General features: G+C 45.0%; 2 protein-coding genes across 8 annotated transcripts in view; one reads left to right on the top strand and one right to left on the bottom strand.

Moving 5' to 3' along the window:
• Positions 1–11066, top strand: part of CD99L2 (CD99 molecule like 2) — a 30783-nt gene extending 19717 nt beyond the window's left edge. Inside the window, exons 5-11 of the mRNA XM_066559485.1 lie at positions 26–106; positions 1010–1102; positions 2698–2760; positions 3770–3808; positions 3890–4003; positions 6424–6489; positions 6930–11066. Of these exons, the coding sequence (XP_066415582.1) occupies positions 26–106; positions 1010–1102; positions 2698–2760; positions 3770–3808; positions 3890–4003; positions 6424–6489; positions 6930–6994 (521 nt within the window). The 3' untranslated portion in view covers positions 6995–11066. The remainder of the gene's footprint in view (positions 1–25; positions 107–1009; positions 1103–2697; positions 2761–3769; positions 3809–3889; positions 4004–6423; positions 6490–6929) is intronic.
• Positions 11067–13584: 2518 nt separating this feature from the next.
• Positions 13585–19141, bottom strand: part of MTMR1 (myotubularin related protein 1) — a 37311-nt gene continuing 31754 nt past the window's right edge. For all 7 annotated transcript variants that reach the window (XM_066559478.1, XM_066559479.1, XM_066559480.1 and 4 more), the window contains one exon: positions 13585–14858. In XM_066559478.1, the coding sequence (XP_066415575.1) occupies positions 14694–14858 (165 nt within the window). In that variant the 3' untranslated portion in view covers positions 13585–14693. The remainder of the gene's footprint in view (positions 14859–19141) is intronic.

The raw sequence follows: 19141 nt of genomic DNA, 5'->3' as shown, positions 1-19141 counted from the left end.
ATTTTGGGTTTTTTCCTTCCTTCAGACAACGGCTTTTGGGACGTTATTCGCACCACCACAACCAAGCAGCCAAAAACTACAAGAGCCCCTCCTAAGCGTAACCCAGGTGAGCATCATCTCCACAGCCCCTGCTGCTTCACTCCAGCTCTGCTGCTGGCACAGGGGGAGGACTTGGGATGTGCCAGGATGGTGGCACTGCCCTTGTCCTGGTATTTACAACCTCTGGTCTGTTTGCTCACCTGAGATACCTCGAGGAAAAAACATCAAAAACCACGGTGAGGACAGGACATCTGAGCATTACCCTGCATTTCCCAGGGGATCTCAGTGGTTTCTGGACCATGTTTCATTCCCATGCTTGCTAGAAGGCTGTGGGCTGGTTGTGCTCCCTGTCATGGCACAGCCCTGTTGGGCTCCACTGGCAGACACCCACAGGCTCAGGGCACCCTGCCAGCTGAGCATTTTGCTGCCTGCCCAGGCTGGGTTTTGGTTTGAATCAGAATAAACTCAGGAGAGCACTGGTGGGAGGGCACAGTTGGCTCTGTACTGGGCTTTTAGCTGCTGTTTGTCAGAGACAGCATCTTCTGTCAGGCAGGCAGCTCAGGAGACCAGCTGAGCATTCACAGAGGAAAACAACTCCAAGGAATCAAGCCACAGCCATTCCAGCCAGCATGTGAGCATGGTACAGCCACCTCCCTCCCTTCACTGGCTGGGCCCTGGGGGCACCAGTTTGGCTCTGACTTGTCCTACTGGCCTCATTTATCTGATTGCCTGGCACTCCAGCCATGGGGACCCTGTTCCTGCAGGAAGGACAAGGTATTCCCCAGCACAGCAGGGTGGGGGCATGGAACAGGATGGGTTTGGAAGATCTGCCATGAGGCCCATAGCAGAATTGGGAAATGCTTGTGCCTGGAGCTTCATCTCTTTCAACAGTGTTTTTCCCTGATTAATTAATTAATTTCAGAGTTCCTCAGCCTATCACCACATTGCTAACCCTGGTCTTGTTTTCTAGAAAAGGATCCTATGGATTTTGACTTGGCTGATGCTCTTGATGATAAGAACGATAGGAAAGATCCTGGGAGGCCGGATGTAAGGCCAGGTGAAGGTAGGCTGACCTCTCCTTCCTGTCCTGCTGTTCCCTGGGGCCTGTAGGAGATCCTTCCCAGCCTGACACCACTCCCCCCAAGAGATGGGATAAAGAGAAACAGGTGCTACCTGGTCCAGTGTCCTGTCCTGCCTGCTCAGAGTAGGGACATTTCCACAGGCAGCTTGATCCTGGGGAGGGAAGGAGCCTCTTCTTCAATGGTCCTTGGCAGAGGGGGGCTCTTCCTAACAACTTGCTCTGTGTCTGTGTGCAGGTTTTTTCCCCCCAGGGTCTCTTCTGATCCATTAAGTTGCAGTGGTTGTGTTGAGTTCCCTCCATCCCCAAACCCAACAGCTCTTTAACCAAGGACTTGGGCTGCTGGGGTTCCCACTCACTGCCAAGGTGTAAATCTAGAGCAGGCTCAGGTCCTGGCCTAACACACCCTGTGGGCTGGGAGGGATCTTTTTCCATCTCTGAAGTACTCCAGTGAATGAATCATTTGTCTGTGAGGATTGTTCCCCTGAGCACTGGAGCTGGGAAGCAGACTTTGCACGGCTGCTTTATTGATGTTGGGATGGCTGTACACCCTGCTCACATGCCTAATTAACAGGCAGGGATTTTATTACATTGTATTAACTAGGTGACTTGTCTGCACTTTGGTATTCTGGGCTTGCTGAGTTTTCAGGCTCCTGCAGGAAAGGTGGAGGTGTTGAACTGCTGGAACGTGGCACTGGCCACAAACCAGCACACACATTCCCCCAGCATTGCTGCTCCCTGGACTGCCTGGGACCTCTCCAGGCTCTGGCATAGTCAGGGCTTTCATTCTTTTCACACTCATTACTGAGCCCATAAATCTGGTTTTTGTGGTAAGCTGATGAATAAGGCAGTCTCTTCCAGTTAAGGCAAAGGAAATCCTTCCCAATACACAGCATCAGAGGAGGAGCCTTTTGCTGTCTCTGCTCCCATCACTCACCTTGCTGCACCCCAGGGCTCCCTCTGGGACTGCAGCTGAGACCTTCAACAGCACCACTCATCCAGCTGCAGATTCACAGACCCTGCTTCTCTGTACTTACCCTGCATTAATTAGACTTGCCCATTACAAGATAACTTTTTCATGTGTACCAAAACCTGCTGGTGCTCAGATTTCCCCTGGACTGTTCTGTCCCTCTGGGAAGGATAAGGGTCAGCTCCTGCCTGCAGGACCCCAGGCCCAGCTGGTGCAGCCAGGGGCTCACTGATCCACAGCAGCATGGCCACGGCACACACAAACCACTGGGTCCTGCCTCCGCCACTCTGACCACCAAAACATTTAATGAACTCTTAAATCACCAGTCATCTGTGATTATCAGTCATCCTCACATCCTAAAAATCACTCATTTCAGTAAAAAAAATAAAATAATACAGTAGCATTTAAACTAGTCAGTTATTACCTCCTCTAGGACCTCAAAGTAATTCAGGGTTAACATCTGGTAACTGTGAGAGAAGCAGTACTACTTTTTGACCAGTCCCAGTTGCCAAGGGGGGATGGAGCGATGGAGCAGCCTGTGATCCCAACCTCTGGCACAGCTGTGGCTCCCTCAGGTGCCAGCCACTGTTTGTTCCTGTTCCCTTTACAGGATTTTCAGATGATGACCTGGCCAGCATCGTGGACGGTGGCTACAGCCCAGACAAGAAGAAGGGTAAGTGCTGACCTAGGTATGGTTGTTTTCTTTAGCAGTCCTGGCTCAGGGTTACCCCAGCTCCTGGAAAGGGCCCTGTGCAGAGCTGTGCTCCCCTCCATGGTGGGGGAAAAGGGGTCTCAGCCATGGAGCCAAGAGAGAAGTTCCTGGCTTCTGTGGTCATTCCTGGTGCCAGCCATTGGAGATGCTTGGTTCTGATTCCATGGAGGCTCTGCAGCTCCAGCTGCCACCAGGGCAGACAGGACTTGTGTCTCCCCATCACCTGGAGGGCACCCTGGTGCCATGCATGGCTACATAGCCTTATTTGCTTTTCACCACATGACCACCAATGTCTGGAACAAGGGGGAAATCCAACAACAACCGGGATAAGCCCTTCACAAGGATCCACAGCATTAAATATTAAAAGCAGTCACATAAAGAGCTGAACACCATGAGCCTAATCAACATTTAATAAATCCCCGTGCCAAGGACAAGACGCATCAGAGGCATTAATACAATGCTGACCTGCTTCCATAAATTCAGATGTGAGTGACTCGGCAAGGACTGCAGTTTCCAGTGGGAGCAGCTTCTCTTCCCAGCCCAGTTTCTCCAGGGAAGGTGATATCAAAATAGACTTCAATCCAATTGAGGGTTCCCTGATGTGATGGAGCTTAGCCAGTCACCTCCCTGTGATGGCACCCACGTGCTGTGTGACACTCTGACAGCCCTGCAGGTGTTCCCTTGACACTGAGCAGTGGGGGTGAGGGCAATTACCAGACACAGGCAGAGGTGTCCCACAAAACTCCCCCCATGCACACATAGAGGGACAGGAGCAGCTTCAAAGCCCTCAGAAGCAAACATGAGCAGCCCAGTGGAGTGTGGAGCAGCAGAAATGCTGCAGCCCATGGAGGCATCTGCCCACGCCCAGGCCAGAGCTGCCCTGTCATGTGTGTCCCCTCCCTCTGAGCCCGGCAGTGTGGGGAGCACAGGGCAGGGAGGTGCAGGGCACTGACGGATTGTGTCTCTGCAGGTACCAGTGACAACACCGACAACAACGACTACAGTGGAGGTGGGTGTGCCCCAGGGGATGGGGAGGTGGGAGGGAGCTGTGGGTGAGTGCCCATCCCTGAGCTCTCTGTGTGCCCCGCAGTGGCAGAGACGGGGACAATCGCCGGCATCGCCAGCGGCCTGGCCATGGCGCTCATCGGGGCCGTCTCCAGCTACATCTCCTACCAGCAGAAGAAGTTCTGCTTCAGCATCCAGCGTGAGTCCCTCCCCCAGCACCCAGGGCACACAGCTGTCCCACCCTGAACCCGCTGCCATCTCCCCCCAATGCCCCCCAGCTGGCAGAACAAAGCCCCGCACAGGTCACTGAGCCCCTCCATGTCAGGCTTTGCACAGACAGGAACCCACAGCCCCAGGACCCAGTGCTACCCCTGGGGCTCACACAGCCCCTCACACCCCACACAGACACAGCCCAAGGCCAAACCATCAATACCAAATACAGAAAATATGAAAAAAAAAACCCTCCCACCCCAGAATAACCAAACCAAACCCCCCCAAATCTCAGCAAGCAGTAAAAACTCACTGGGATGCAGGGAAGGGAACAGGGGCAGTGTCTGCATCTGGGGCTTCAGCCCACTGCACCCTCAGCAGGTGTGTGACAATCATTGCAGTAAACTCCAAATTAAGTAGCAAAACTTACCATAAAAGACCTTTTGCATGAGCTGCCCCTTAGAGCTGCTTGGTGCAAGCATTGCAGGAGAGTCCTCACAGCCTCAGCCCACAACACTCACCTGACCACGGTGGCTCCTGCAGCTCTTTATGAGAGGGAAGTTACAAGCAGCTGAGTTACAAGCTCCTTTTTTTAAATTAATCAATTGAAATCTCCTGTGAGTCCTATTTGCTCTAGGGAAAGGGTGTTTGGGGTTGGAAATTTCTGTTGGGATCATGCTATTTTCCCAGTTGTGCCTGAAACAAACAGTATTTTGGTAAATTAGATCAGCAGGAAAAGTCAAATGAATGTGATAGAATGAAACATTCTTGTACATTCCCCCCACTTAAATGATATTTTGGCAAGAATAAATAATAAAAGAAATGGAGTAAAGGCTTTGATGAGGAGGAAGCTGAGAGACACAAAGCCCCAGAAAGGCAGCAGGAAATTAAAGTTAATTATAAAGGAGGATTAATTTAAGCCATCAGACATGGCATGCTGGGCTAATGTCAGGCCTTAGATGCATTGCAGTGCATGACAGAAATCTAAGAGTTGTCAGCCACTGCTTTTTATTGAAAAACATAAATTGCATTTGCTGTTATTCCAGCAAAACACATCTGACCACTCACTTGATGCACAGAGGAACAGGCTCACTTCTTTCTCTGTCCTTCAGCTTTGAGTCTCTTCTAAAGAGCATTTGCTGATGATTCCTCTAAAGGAGATGCACAGCACTGCCTAGAACTCTCCATCCCACTTTGTTTTCTTACACCTCACCTCGTACTCACCAGCCGTGCCCTGGCTGTGGCTCAGCCTCTTGCTGGGCCTGGGCAGGGTGGCAGCTGCCCCTCTCCCGCCTCCACAGCTTGGCCAGCTGCTGCCTGCAGTGTCCCTGCTGGCATGAGGGCTTTATGGGGGTTTTCTAGCCAGTTACAGAACCCTTTTCTCCTGAGTCTTGGAGGCAGCAGCTGCCCCATTGCTGCCCAAGGCTCCCACCACACTCCTTTGGCTTGGTCCTGGCACCATTCCCTGCCTCCTTCCTTCACTGGGAGATACCAGTGAGCCCTGTCCAGAGCTGGTGGTGAGGCACAGCCAGTTCCTGCCACACCCTGAGCTATATTTATATGTGCAAACAAGTTCTAGATGCCTATAAAGTGTGTGCTGCATGGCCTGATTGCCTCAGGCATCATTTGCAGACCAGCACCTGAATCCCCTTCCCTGGTCCTTCTCCAATGGATGCAACAGCTAGCACAGCACTCCCACCTCTGCCTTTCCCCACAGTTGTCCCTCACAGGAGCTGCTGAGGATGCCTGAGGTTCATAGCACAACCCAGCCTGTCTTAATTCACCTCCAGCTCTGAGCTGGACCATCCCTTTCTCCTGCCCACCCTCCTGCAGCCACCCCTGCCCACCAGAGCCCAGCCTTGCTCCGTGGCCTCGGCTCCACTTGTTGATAACGTTGGGAACTTTGCATTTAAATAAGGGACTTATTCGGGATTTGACACCCCACTGGGATCCTGCTTCATCACCACGGCCCTGCTCTGAACTGCTGCTTGGAGCTCTGCATAACTTAGCTCTTAATGAGGCTGTGGCACATCTCTGTGCTGAGGCACACAGCAGTCCTGTCCGGGAAGCCTTCCTCCCTTCCCCTCCCGCACTCCTCAGAGCTCAGCTCCTTACACAGGAATTAGCTGGGCTGTCTCTCGTGATAAAGATGAAGCAGGAGCCTCAGACAAAAGAGCTGCTGCTGGAGCTGTGCCTGCCAGGAGCTCCACGGGCACTTTGAAACCCAGCAAGTCTCAGCACTGGCTGTAAGTTATGGAGGCTTCTGTGCTGCTGTCACTGCAGAGGAGGTTTCAAAAAGGCATCTCAGCTGTTACAGCTCTGCGCCCATTACCAGAGTTTTTAAGGCATCAAAGCAAATAATTTCACTTTCTACCCTTCCCCTCTCTCTGTGTTTATTGTGCTTCTCAGAGGGACTGAACGCCGAGTATGTGAAAGGAGAAAACATGGAAGCTGTCGTGAGCGAAGAACCCCAGGGTGAGAGCCTTGCATCCCTTACCCCTGCCTGCCTCCCTCCACTAAAACAGCTTCACCCAGGGACTTCCCCAAAGTCCCCGCTGCTGCACGGAGCTGCTGTGTCCCTTTGATGCTGGCACTGCTTAGGTGATGCTGCAGCTTTGTGAAACACCCACCACCGAGCTTTTACCCCTTCAGTGCACACAAAGGAAAGCCTGCTAAGAGCCCAAGGAGCTGGTGCTGCAAACGATGGCAGTTAAAATGTTAACACGGAGCTTTCATGTAACCAGCCACTGAGAGTCTGGCACAAGAGAAGCATGATCCTTCTTTCAGTGACAGACAATCAAAGCTGCTGCAAAGGCTTTTCCAGTGTCACACACAATCAGCCAGTGCTGGGGTTGCTTGTGCCCTGGTTCCATCGTGTGCTATTGTACTCATGGGTTTTTTTTCTTTCTCCCCAGTTAAATATTCAGTCCTGGAAACGCAGTCAGCAGAGCCACCAAAACAAGACAGTGCGAAGATATAAAGCGTGACCCAGGGCTAGAAAAGAATCAGTCAGCAGCAACAGAGATCTTAACGTGCTTGTAATTTAGCTTTTAATTTAATTTGACTCCAAAGCTATTTAATGTGTATTTAAGCTTGAACTGGCTTTTTATTGCTCTAGGCTTTAGGGTTAGACTGGTAGCATGTGTTTATTTTTTGTGAAGAGGTTTATGTTTACATCGAAGCAGTAGCGTAGGATGGGTGTGCAGGTGGATGGAAATCCACAGAAGGTGCTTCAGCTGTAGTTCAGTTTTCAAGAGCTTACAGGTGTGAGGACAGTGAAGTGCCTGTAAATAGCAATCCAAAGCCAAACCCTGCAAAGCACCTCAGCCACCTTCTGCCTTCAGCTCTGGGCAGTGTCACTTCAGCGGTGGGGACAAAGCTGCACATTTCCCAAGGGTGGATCACAGTCCTTCGTGTAGCTACACCTAAAAATGAAGTGCCTGTGGTGGGTCCTTGTGTGGGGCTTGGGCTGAGCCAGGTGACTCCCTGCTCCCAAGCCAGGAGTTGAGAATGCTTCACCACCACCACCCAGTGCTCGGCTTGCAACCAAAGGACCTGATTTTCACAACAAGCCACAAATACAGTTGATAATGTGTGTGCAGTGTTCACTTCTGGCAAATGCCATTTGAATGCTCCACTGTGCTGCAGATCAGAATGGAACTGAAGTGATACAGTTTGTCTTAAGCTGCACCAGGGGAAGTTTAGGTTAGACATCAGGAAAAAATTCTTCACTGAAAGAGTGATTGGGCACTGGAATTGTCTGTCCAGGGAGGTGGTGGGGTCACTGTCCCTGGACTTGTTTAAAAAAGACTGGATGTTGTTGCCATCTTATTGCAGAGGTTCCATACTGTTGTCTCCTTTCACAAAAGTTCCACACCTTCTTGGTGTTTCTTGTGGGCATCTCCTCAGAGCACTGACTCTTTCTTCTTCACAAAGCAGCCACTGACTCCAGTTCCCCTCTCACCCAGCCACCCCACTCCTTTATAGCATCTTCTTCTCATTGGTTGCAGCTGTGGCCTGGTAAAGTCAGGCCTGCTCCTAATCTTTGACCATTGGCCCAGCTGCAACTCCTTAGGGGTGAGATTACTTTCTACACTATCTTTATTTTCTTATATTCTATCTCCCCACAGGATGTGGCACTCAGTTGATGAGGAGGTGCTAGGTTAGGTCATAGGTTGGACTTGATGATCTCAAAGGTCTTCTCCAACCCAGTCCATTCTGTGATTTTGTCTCTGTGGCTTGAGATACCTGCATTGTCACCACAATTAAAGCTGTGTGCATATGGATGCTTTCAAGGACAGGTTCAGATCTCAATCACACAGAACAAGTGACTGATTTAACCCATAATAAAATAAACAAAGCAGGTATCTTAAGGTATGTTAAGACCTGTAATGCTCAGTACAACAAAACTCAAGCTTAACAAGATGCAGTCCCCTCCTTTTATCAGTAACTATCAGGAGTTGCTCCCAGGCACCCAGAGGCAGAAAAAGGATTTAAGCTTCACTCTTTGTGTCACTGGCTAACCTTTAAAATAGGCAGTACCTCCTGCGAGGACAAATCCTCCATCACTGTCCTGCATGGGGTTCCTGCAGCTGCCTGCAAGCCCTGGGCTGCACTGGGACAGTGCACACACAGCCCCTGCCATGCTGCTGAACTGCTGCCTAGAACTGACCTTCACCACCTTGCAAGAATTTCTGTTTAGATTTCTAATGCCTGCCCAGCAACCTTTCTGACTGCTGCTAAAATATGGATAACTGCCACTTTCTGGTACATCTTTCCAAATCAATGGTTGCTTAAAAAGCATGCCTTCAAGTGAAGGAAATTTCACTTCACATGGTGTAACAGGCACTCACTACTTACATACAAACCTGAAATGTGAGCATTTTGTACAGGTTTGCAAATTCTGTGTATTATGAATGTGTATTAAGAAAACCAAGCCTTTCAGTAAGATGTACAAATTCTCAGCTTTCAGGTAGACATGACTTCCAGAAGGGCTTGCCAGGAGGTGAATGAGCCCAGGAGCATTGCTGTCTAACAGCTCCATTTGGAATGAAATTGCCTAGTAACTTGGTTAAGTATTTTACAATAGCTGCACAATTCTTTATGCTCTTTTGAACACTTGCATTTTTAAAGCCTTATACTAGCTCTGGCAGAACAGCTACAGTGGTTTATAAGGTGCCTCACAACTATTCAGAATGCTTAGGCTACAATGATACTACTCTGAACTACTGCTGCTTTGTTTTATGAATGTCTGGAATAGGAAAGAAATGTTAATTATTGGCTCAGATAATGGAAGCATAGGAAAGAGATGGGATGCACTGTTTGCTTACTCCCACAGAAAGTTTTCATGGAGGAAATGTGCTCTGCAGAATTTGCAGCAGGAGCTCAGGTGCCATCGAAGCCACACAGCTGAGTTTGTGTATTTCCAGTCCCAAGTACCAGCACTTGTTTTTTGTTCTTAGCCAAACACACCTGAAATCTGTAGCATGAAATGTGTTTTCTGAAAGTTACTGTAGATGAAGTGTTACAACAGGGCATTGATGATCACTAGAAGCTGTTTGCCCAGCTTAGATCTAGTGCCCGTAATTGCTCCTCTCCCTTTGCCAGTGACTGTGCCAACAGTCAGTGTGGTTTAAAGAGTACAGCACCTCCCCTCCCTTGGGGAACTCTTCCACTAGGGCACAGAGGGACAACTCTAATTCAGAATACTACAGGTCACAAATTTAACAAGGAAAGGCAGCAAGCTGTTTCACTGGAACACCCACCCCAGCTTTTGGGACTCAGATGCTGCTGCTTTGCCCAAGGCTCTTCTGTAATGCTGGTGACTGCTTAAAACTTAGTGTATGTGTAGGTATGTGGAAACCCATAAATGCACACCTCCAAAGTGAATAGTGACAGAATTCAAGATTTCTTTCTCTAGCATTTCAAATAGGAAAGTACTTGCAAATTCTGCAGTAGAGAAATTAGGCTTGGCCTTCTCTTCAAAACTGAACAAAAGTCAGTGTCTTAGTGGTAAACGTCAGCAAAGGCTCAAATGATTTTTATTGCTGTTTGTCCCCTCTTCCATCTGAACTGCCACCAGTCTCTGAAAAACAGGGAGTTTATATCATCTATATTTTAGGCATTATAACAACTGAGAGGTTTCCTGTATATTTTCCTGGTAGTGATCCAAGTTCTGGAACAGCTGACCCAGCACTGACCTCTACTTTCATTTAATTACTATTTATTCACTTTAAATTGGGATATGGATTTTTAAAAAATCCTGCATTTAAGCTCTGTATACATGGCATGAACTTTCTTGTCCTTTATTAAAAAAGGCAATAAACCACTAGAAAATTGGTTTGCTTTTTTTTTCATGAGTCCGAAACCTCTATATAGACGTCCTGAGAGTTTTTGTACTATGTATGTTGTGAGCTTTTTTTCTTACGACACCTCACTTCTAAAGCTATTTGAAATGGCAATAAAATGATTCAGAAAAGATTTGTCAAAGGTTTGACAGAGAAGAGAGAGAATTGAAAGAATTCAGCTGGCTCTTTTCGTGTTTTTTCTTTCAATTACTTGCATTTTTCTTTGGCAGTACTTCACTTCAGATTCCTCAGCTGAGAATACTCTGACACAAATTTCAGATCTTTCTGGCACTATAAACTCAGTGATTTTCAAGCAACCCCACTAACAAGTGCTCCACTGTCATCCTTAACTGCTCATTTGTTGTGATAAAACTGGATTAGTCCATAATACTGCTTCAGATTCTGAAAAACAAGGATGAGTCGGCAGGCTGAGCTTTAAAAACTGCTTCTCTAACAGATGAGGTTGAGGAACAAATGAAGTTCAGAAACAAGAGAGTTGTGAAATTAGAGAACTCCTGAGTGAAGTTCTAACTTAGAAGCAAGAGAGATTCCTTGCTGCTGAAGAAGTGACCTGTACCAAAGGAAGGTTGAATGTTACTGTAACAAAATACATTTTGTTAATGTGTGTGTAAGGGTCATGGGGGTAAAAACCAGAATTCAACTACCTTGGAAAACACCAAATAAACCAAATTGACTAGAAAGACATTTTAGACTTGATTTTTTTTGTGGTGGTTTTTTTTTGGTTTTTTTTTTTTTTTTTTTACATTGAAAGTAAGCTGCAAGTGTTTGGCTATATCCTTTTGGTACATCACCTCTTCTCTAACTGCACTGAAGACTTCATTTAAAAATCCAATCCAAACTAGACTGTGAGAAAAAAAATACCACTATGAAAACTTTAATGGTAAAAATGGAGTATTTGCACACATACACAAACACTCTCTCTCCTCAGGTCATCAGCTAAACTCACGGCAGCGCCTGAGGTTTCCTGCAGTTTTCTTTACATTTTCACACCCAGTGGGATAAATCTCCTGTGCAGTGCAAACTAAGCTTTGTATCATGATGTGATTTTTAACCACAATCAAAAAAAATGGTTTATATTTCAAACTAACTACTTCTGACTCATGTTTCTTAACTCTTTCCTCCCAGCTGCCCAAGATCTGGCAGTTGAAAGCTATCAATACTCTCTTAGTTCAGCAGATATGGTCTCAGGAAATGGACATTCCTTTCTGCTTTTTACCATAAACGTTTCACCTGGGGAATAGTCTGAACTGCCCATTTTACTGTGTCCTCTGTTGTGAGGCTTAGTGCACATGAATGAGAGCTCTTGATTCCTTGTTTTCAGCTTTTAGAGAACCAGATGTTCTTGGTGTTACTACATACAGCCCATGAATTAGTACAGCTTCTCTTGGAAAATGAAAGCAATGAAACACTTCTTGTTTAAAGCTCTAACTCCTGGAGAAGGAGGGAACAGAACCAGGCAGTTAGGAGTGTTTACTGCCTTTAAAAGCCTTCTTCCATTTCAAGGAAACAGCAAAAAAATTACTTATCTATACAGGGGAAAGAAGTGTAAATTCAGCTCTGAAACCGAACTTAAAAGGCATGGTCTGTGATGCTGATGATTCACTTAACCTACTTTACAAGCAAAAAATGTGTCAGCTGGTTACCAAGGCTTCATCCCCTTCTGGGACACTGGATTCAGGTTGTACCCCCTCTCATATGCCACTGAGAATAGGGAAATCCTGCAAGCCAAATGCAGCTGCTTGCTGTCTTTGCACATTCCCTTTATACTGAGCAGTCAAAACCAAAAACCAAAGCAGACCAAGTGTTTGAACCAGAAGTTAACAGCTCTGTCCAAGGTGCAGGCAGGGAACAGGATTCTGCTTGTCCCTTAGCTAGTTCAATACTGCCTTATTGAAAAAGAAAAAAAAACCCAGAATTAGTGGTTAAATCAATAGGAAAAAATCTGATTATCAGGAAGCAGAATGAGTACAACAACAATCATCTCTTCAGTGCAAAGCTATGCTCTAAATAACCCATGTGAGCTACAGGATACCTCTGAGCATTTCTCTGCTAAGTGTGTACAAATACATCCATTGTGCTGCCACATGGGACAGCAGGACCCTCCCCCAGAGCTCTCTCTGCACATCAGGGACTCACTGAGCTCTGCTGAAACTGGTGGATCCACAGCCAGTCAGCTGAAATAACTGATACTCCTCTATGCAAAAACAAATTCTCAGAGTTTAGCTTTAAAAATCTCAGAATGCCCAAGCTAATCCAGTCATTGCTTTTGCAATAATTATAGAGAAAACGTTGTGATTATTAGCACAAATATAGAGAAAAACTTCAAAAGATTTTCTTTAGCACTGCATTTTGGAGATAATGTGCTTTACTTTAATATACAGTAGAAATGTCAAGGAAATCTGAAGTACAGAATAGTTTAATTCAACACCAGCTCAACATATTTTGGCAATGTAAAATTCACTGGTGGCACACTGTTCAGCAGAACCATTTTTACACAAAACCATCTTTCATCTATTTATAAAAAGCCTGAGGTTGATTAAGAGATGCAACATTGCAAGCCTTCCCAAACTGTGTTTGTGTAGGTGAATATTTATTCTAAAAAGCATTCACTACATAAAAAGGACACGTTGAAATACCCTGCACTGCACAGTAAACATGAAGACTGCATACAGCACTTGAGCCTCTGCAGCTGAGGTCAGGAAGGTGCTCAGCAGCTCACCTGGCTCATTAACTGTGTGCTGGGTGGAGTTACTGCAGAGAATGAGACACAGAAAAGCTCCGTGGTGTATCAGGAACAAAAGTGCAGCAACAAGTGAATACTCACAGTCAGGAAAACCCACAGTCACCATAGAGAATCAAATGGCTCTAAAAAATGGGGCTTAATTCCCACCAGCAGAACCTGGAGCAATACAAGAGTCAAAAAGCAGAGCTGCAATACTTAAGTTTCCTAAGGAGAAGAACCAGATTTTCATGAAATACAGCAGGAAAACAATCCAGGGAAAATTTGCAGCATGCATCATTTCTAGGCCTTCCAAGAATGCCAGTGAGTAGTTTTCTAAAAGGAGGAATGTTACAGTAATCAGATACTGTAATCAATACTCTCCAATATGAGTATTTCTGGGGGGAGATGCAAGAAAGTTGGGAATGTATATTTAACATGACAACACAGTAAAATTATTACAGAAAAAAATGCTAGTAGGAATTTAAAAAACAAAAGCCAAGAGGCTTTATTTCAAGAAAAACAATTAATATCATATTATTCAAAAAACTTTGTCAAACAAAGTCATTGCAAGTTAAGGTCCTCAGAAGGGTTTGCACAGGCAGGATCCATTTTCTGAAGGTACAGCTTAAACCCACGGGAGGATGCATATGGTCAACATCACATACACATGGGTGTAAACGCACACAGCTTTGCATTTTGTGTGTACACTTAGAAACAAAACACACTTCACAACGTGGAGCTATACAGACTATACAATTTACACAGCTGGGTGTCATTCCAACCCCAAATATTACCATTTGCTAGAAAACAAACTTTTACTTTGTACAAGACCTTGACATGAGCAAGTTTACCCCTTGCTCAGGAGGCTGAAACTGAACAATAAGCTAAACAGTCAAAAGACTTTATTTCAACTTGTACAAAAGGCATTAAAAAACCTAAAATACGTGCTTTACCAAATATATTACATCATACAAGTCAGTGTGGTGTACTTGATAAACCCAGCTCAACTTCATCCACTTTTAATGGCATATTTAGTTCGAAATGTAAAACTGACTACACTGGAAAACATTTATTTTAAAATCAATTTCCAAGTGCATTACCTAAAAAAAATAAATTGCTCTAGCAAAAAAAAAAATAGAAATATATATATATATATATATATTACTGAGTGAAATAAGGAGCTCCCATTCAGAAAAACATTTTGTGTTCTCTGTAAGCATCATGTGGCATTTCATCTGATTCTCTCAACCAGGCATAGTACTCTAGACAATGTGTGAGGCATTTTTCTCTCTGCTTGGCAGACGGATTCCTTTTTAGAGTGGTTAAATTGTTAGTTGCTCAAAACAAAGTTTAATTTCACGATTGGTGACTTAGCTAGAGTGTCAAAACACATGTGGGAACTGCCAACAAGAAAATACATCACATCTACTGAAGCTCTTTTTGGCCTCATTGTGATAGTATCAGACACAGAGTAAGGCATGTAGATCACAGCAATCACAAGTCACTCACAATCCTTTTGTGATGGGAGAAGCATTTCACCCTCCTCTGTGTTACCTGACACTGGTTTTTCACATGGCTTTAGTTCCACATCACACAGAGGTGTGCACTGGTGTGGCAGAATGGGAAGGAGATGAGCCTCTGTCAGAGGAGGAGGAAATGGAACGTGTGGCAGCTTCCCGCTGCAAATCCTCAACCTTCTTCTGAAGCTCTGTCCTGATGGCCAGCAGCTCTTTAAGATTTTGGTGGATTGGAACCTGCCAGGTAAAGAAACAAAAGGCTTACTGAGACTCTCATGGTGAGTTATCCTTTCCAGCAATGCATCTGCTGTTGCTTTCAATAACAAGGAATTCAACACTTGTGAATTTCAGTTTGTCGATATTTAGGGAATGTGTTTCTTGAGTCATTTGAAATGAAACATTGCAGGAAACTGTCCCTTTCTAACAACACACTTGACAGGAAACCTATTAAAAAGTGTTTGCAAATGGTTTATACCAAATATACTCCAATAAATGTACCCGCATCCCTCATCAATACCACTGTCAGCTGAACTCAAAATGCCTTTCCTGGGAATGATTTCTCTGGACTGTTGGGACAGGACTTTATACATAGAGTTAAAAAAGCTGGTTCCATATGGAGCATCTCATTACTCTTGTAACCAGGCATCTTTCCAGGAGCCTGACCCCTTCCAGTGGGAAAGTGCAGCAGCCAAGTGAATGGTGCCTGGACCTCCCAGAGTCTTACTCCAATAAATCTCTTACAGAAGTGCATTGTACAGGTTTCTGCTTCTGACATTACCCAACAAACATCAGAGATGCACCACTCTGCATCACAGCCCTTTCATTTCATCTGAAACATTCAATCATATTGTGGCCAAAGGAAGATTCAAGCCATACTGGACTTTGCAGCTGGATTTGTTATCTCAAACAAGCAGAGAGAACCCTCCCCCTCTTCAAAATTCCACAACAAGGCCAAAAAAGTTTTACTGTAAGTTGCTTTTAATTTATTTTATCCTGTACAAACTCTAATTGTTTATAGCTTTTGGAAAGAGCAAGAGGGGAAAAGAATTTAATTGCACTGATGCAACCATCATGGGGAAATGCAGCACTGGGATTGCTAGATGAGTAATTTACACCTGGGCTTCTGGAATGCCAGGCTCCAGGGAATTGCATTCTCCCACCATCAGTTCCTGCTGCCTGGCAGAGATTGTTAAGGCTGGGCTGCACATCTGAGCCTGCCACCTGCACGTGGTGCCATGTGAAGGAAACAGCAAAAACCAGAAAGGGTTTTTCTTGCTATCAATACACAACTGAGTCACAACTTACATTTTTGTGAATTCTTGCTTTTTAAAGAACATACATCCAAAATTCATGCATTTGATATTTTCAAAACCTAACACAGAAAGATACCATTTAATTTTTAACTCTTGTTCTAACTTAAAACAATGAAATAGTACCAAAGGTCATTTTAGGTCTACAATTTTTTGGCCATATAGTTTTTTCCTGTTTGTGGCTTAGCCCATGAACAGAAACTTCAGTGTATAGAGAAAGTGCTGCTCCCAGTACCCTGGGAGTCATTAATTCATCCAGCATGTCATCTACAGCAATTTTAAAAGCAAAACTTTTGGAGTCCTCTGCAGAACAATTGCTGCACAGCACCAGCTCCCAATGACCCTGGAGCCCTGCCCTCACTGTGCAATGAATTCCCTCTCTTGCAGTTTTACCCTCCATCCTCTATACAAACTCTTCAGCAAGTGAGGCCACAAATCTACAGATCTCCTTCACTGATCAAACACAAAGCACACTCTCCAGAAAGCCAATCTCATTTTTCTGAGGGAGACTACAGAAAGTGGAACAGCTACAAACATGACAGAACTGAGCCTGCTGATAAAGATTAGCCAAGATGCTGTAATACACACTGTGGAAACTTCAAATTTCAGTAAAGATTGAGATTTTCTGGAATTGGCATCCCCTGTATTTATTTTTCCCCCTCAATAAAAGATCACTTTCTCACAGACTCCTACTTTAGATTTCTTTAGGAAGACATTTTCCTGAAACATGTAGGTCCCTACCAGAATGATTTACCATTGGGATCATCAGTCACACAATGGCTCCCTGGTCATGGGAGATCTGTACACCCAATTTCTGCACAGTTAACCATGACTCAGGGAACCAGGGCAGATTTCACACGAGCAGCAGCTGCTGCCTTCACTGCAGAGCTCACACCCTCCCAAAAAGCAGCTCCACAAAACTGGCTTTTGGGGAACCTACTACAAATCTTTCCAGGATACAGCACAGAAAAGCTGCTGCAGGACTTGGCAAGCTCTGCAAAGTGCTCTGAGGAAGAAAAGTGTGGCTGCACCTCTCATCCCTCTGCATGCCCAGAGCCTCATTCAGCAGCTCATGCTCCAGCCTTGATGCAAGTGCTGTTCTCCCCACAGGTCCATCCTGAAGAGCAGAGCTGCCTCTCAATAAATTAGCTAAATAACAATAATGACATTTAAAAAGCCTGTGTATATTCAACTCACACACAAAACTCTTCAACATTAAGATTGCAAAATTATGCTCTCAAAGAATTAGGAGGTGTCAGAATGAAGATTACTTCTCCAGCCTCAATTCAGCCTTCCTGTATATCTGTAGAAAATCATTGGTCAAATAAATATTAAAATACTAGCTTCCCCCTTGTATTCCTCATTTACTCAGTGCACAGACTGATGCTACTTAATTAATGAGAAGTTATTCAATATTTCGTTTTCTTTGCAGTGTCTGACCTCATCTTTTATTTATTGTTCTGCATTTAAAATGCTAAAGTTTCCTTTTCTGTACTTTCATCTCATGTCAAGAAACAAATTTATTTCTGCAGCACCCTAATGAGGTATGGGAGTATTAACACACTACTTTTACAAACAAGGATCTGAAGCCAGCACCTGCTAATTGAACAGAGAACTTGGGAATTCTGCAGCTGGGGCATGTGGGGATCAAGCAGGACACCCAGTAAATAAGAAGCACAAATAGAGGGACCATTCTGTTCCAGGTGAGCTCCCTTACAACAGAGGAATCCTGTGGCAAAGGCAGGGAGAAATGTCATTTCTCTAGGGGACAACTCTGCCTGCAGCCATGTCCCCTCCAGCCCACCTTCCCAGACTGTGTTCCATGGGTTGAACAAAAAGCCAACACCTCCAGCACCCCGAGCATTATTCACCCCTAGCCCCTATTCCCTGCTAGACACAACTCTCTCACAGACTCTGTGTAAAATCCATCTCTCACTCCTTTGATTTATTCTCAGTTCTTGAGAATTCACTGAGATTATTGCAGCCTCAGACCTCCAAACTGGAGGAATTTCTTCCAGGATATGAGCGGGACAGTTTCTGAAATATAATCTCACTAAAACCTCATGTTTTCCCTAGAGATGGAGCATTTATAGAAAAACAGCCCCTTGCCCCAACAGAAGTCCTGTAAATTTCCCAATATTTTTGTATGGGAAAACATTTTTCTTAGTCACATTCTCATAAGCAACTGAGCCTTCTTGGATTAAGTTTTACAAAACAATTCAGTCAGACACACAAACTTGGGGACTCAATGCAAACCATTAGAGCCCAGCTAAGCTGTGAGCAAGGCAGAGTAGAGTCTCATAGTAGGGGACAAAAGGGGTCACCTTCAAAATATTGGCCATCTTTCAGTAAGGGCATGCTAGATTTAAACACTGCAGGACAGTTCCACATAAATATCATCATGCCATTTCATCTGGCAGTGTAAACACAACAGAGGGGTTTTCTGATATGATGCCTTTCCCAGGAAAAGATTCTTTCTGATTGCCATTAACACAGCATCATGTAGATGCACACAATAAACAATAAAATTCCAGAAACAGGTTTCACTTATTAAACTTCCAATACACACTTCAATTTCATGAAATAACCGACCAACTTCAATCTAGAAAAATCTCAAGCAGCTCAATTTTCAAGCAGCTGACAATAGCTGATTTTTTAGTAACAAAGGTTGATATTCAAATTACATTATCATGGGGTAAGGAAAAGGTGGTACAGGCTGTTGAGGTATCACAGAAGTTCCTACAAAAAGACCTGAAATGCAGCCTGGCACGAGGATGAAGGAGGACGAGTAAAAAGATGAAACATCATGAATTAAATTCTGTCATGAAAAACATCAAAATTAAAAAGTCAGTTAATTTCCACACTTCCTGAAGACTTCTTCCCAGGGAGACCTGTTGCTGTCAGTGTATCCTCAAACCATCCTGCACAAATTCTTACAGATAACCATCTCCATTTTTGTCACTTCACCCTGTTCTATTTCATCATGAGATTCCTCTCTCAATTAAACCTTCTTCAGAAGGAAATGGGTCAAACACCCTGCACACAATAACACCTGTAATGGTTTGCTGTGAACAAGGCTCTCCTTCACTCTGCCACTGTTTACAATGAAAGGAAGTGGGAGAGTGACAGATTCTGCAAGGAACAAGAAGTTGGAGGAAGATTGTTTATTACAAGATCTTGTTACCACCTTAACCCTAGAACTGTGTACTT

Source organism: Molothrus aeneus, chromosome 14 (genome assembly GCF_037042795.1).
Source record: "Molothrus aeneus isolate 106 chromosome 14, BPBGC_Maene_1.0, whole genome shotgun sequence".
In the NCBI taxonomy this organism is placed as follows: Eukaryota; Metazoa; Chordata; class Aves; order Passeriformes; family Icteridae; genus Molothrus; species Molothrus aeneus.
Note: the sequence above shows the minus strand (reverse complement) of the source record. Positions and strands in the feature narration are given on the sequence as shown.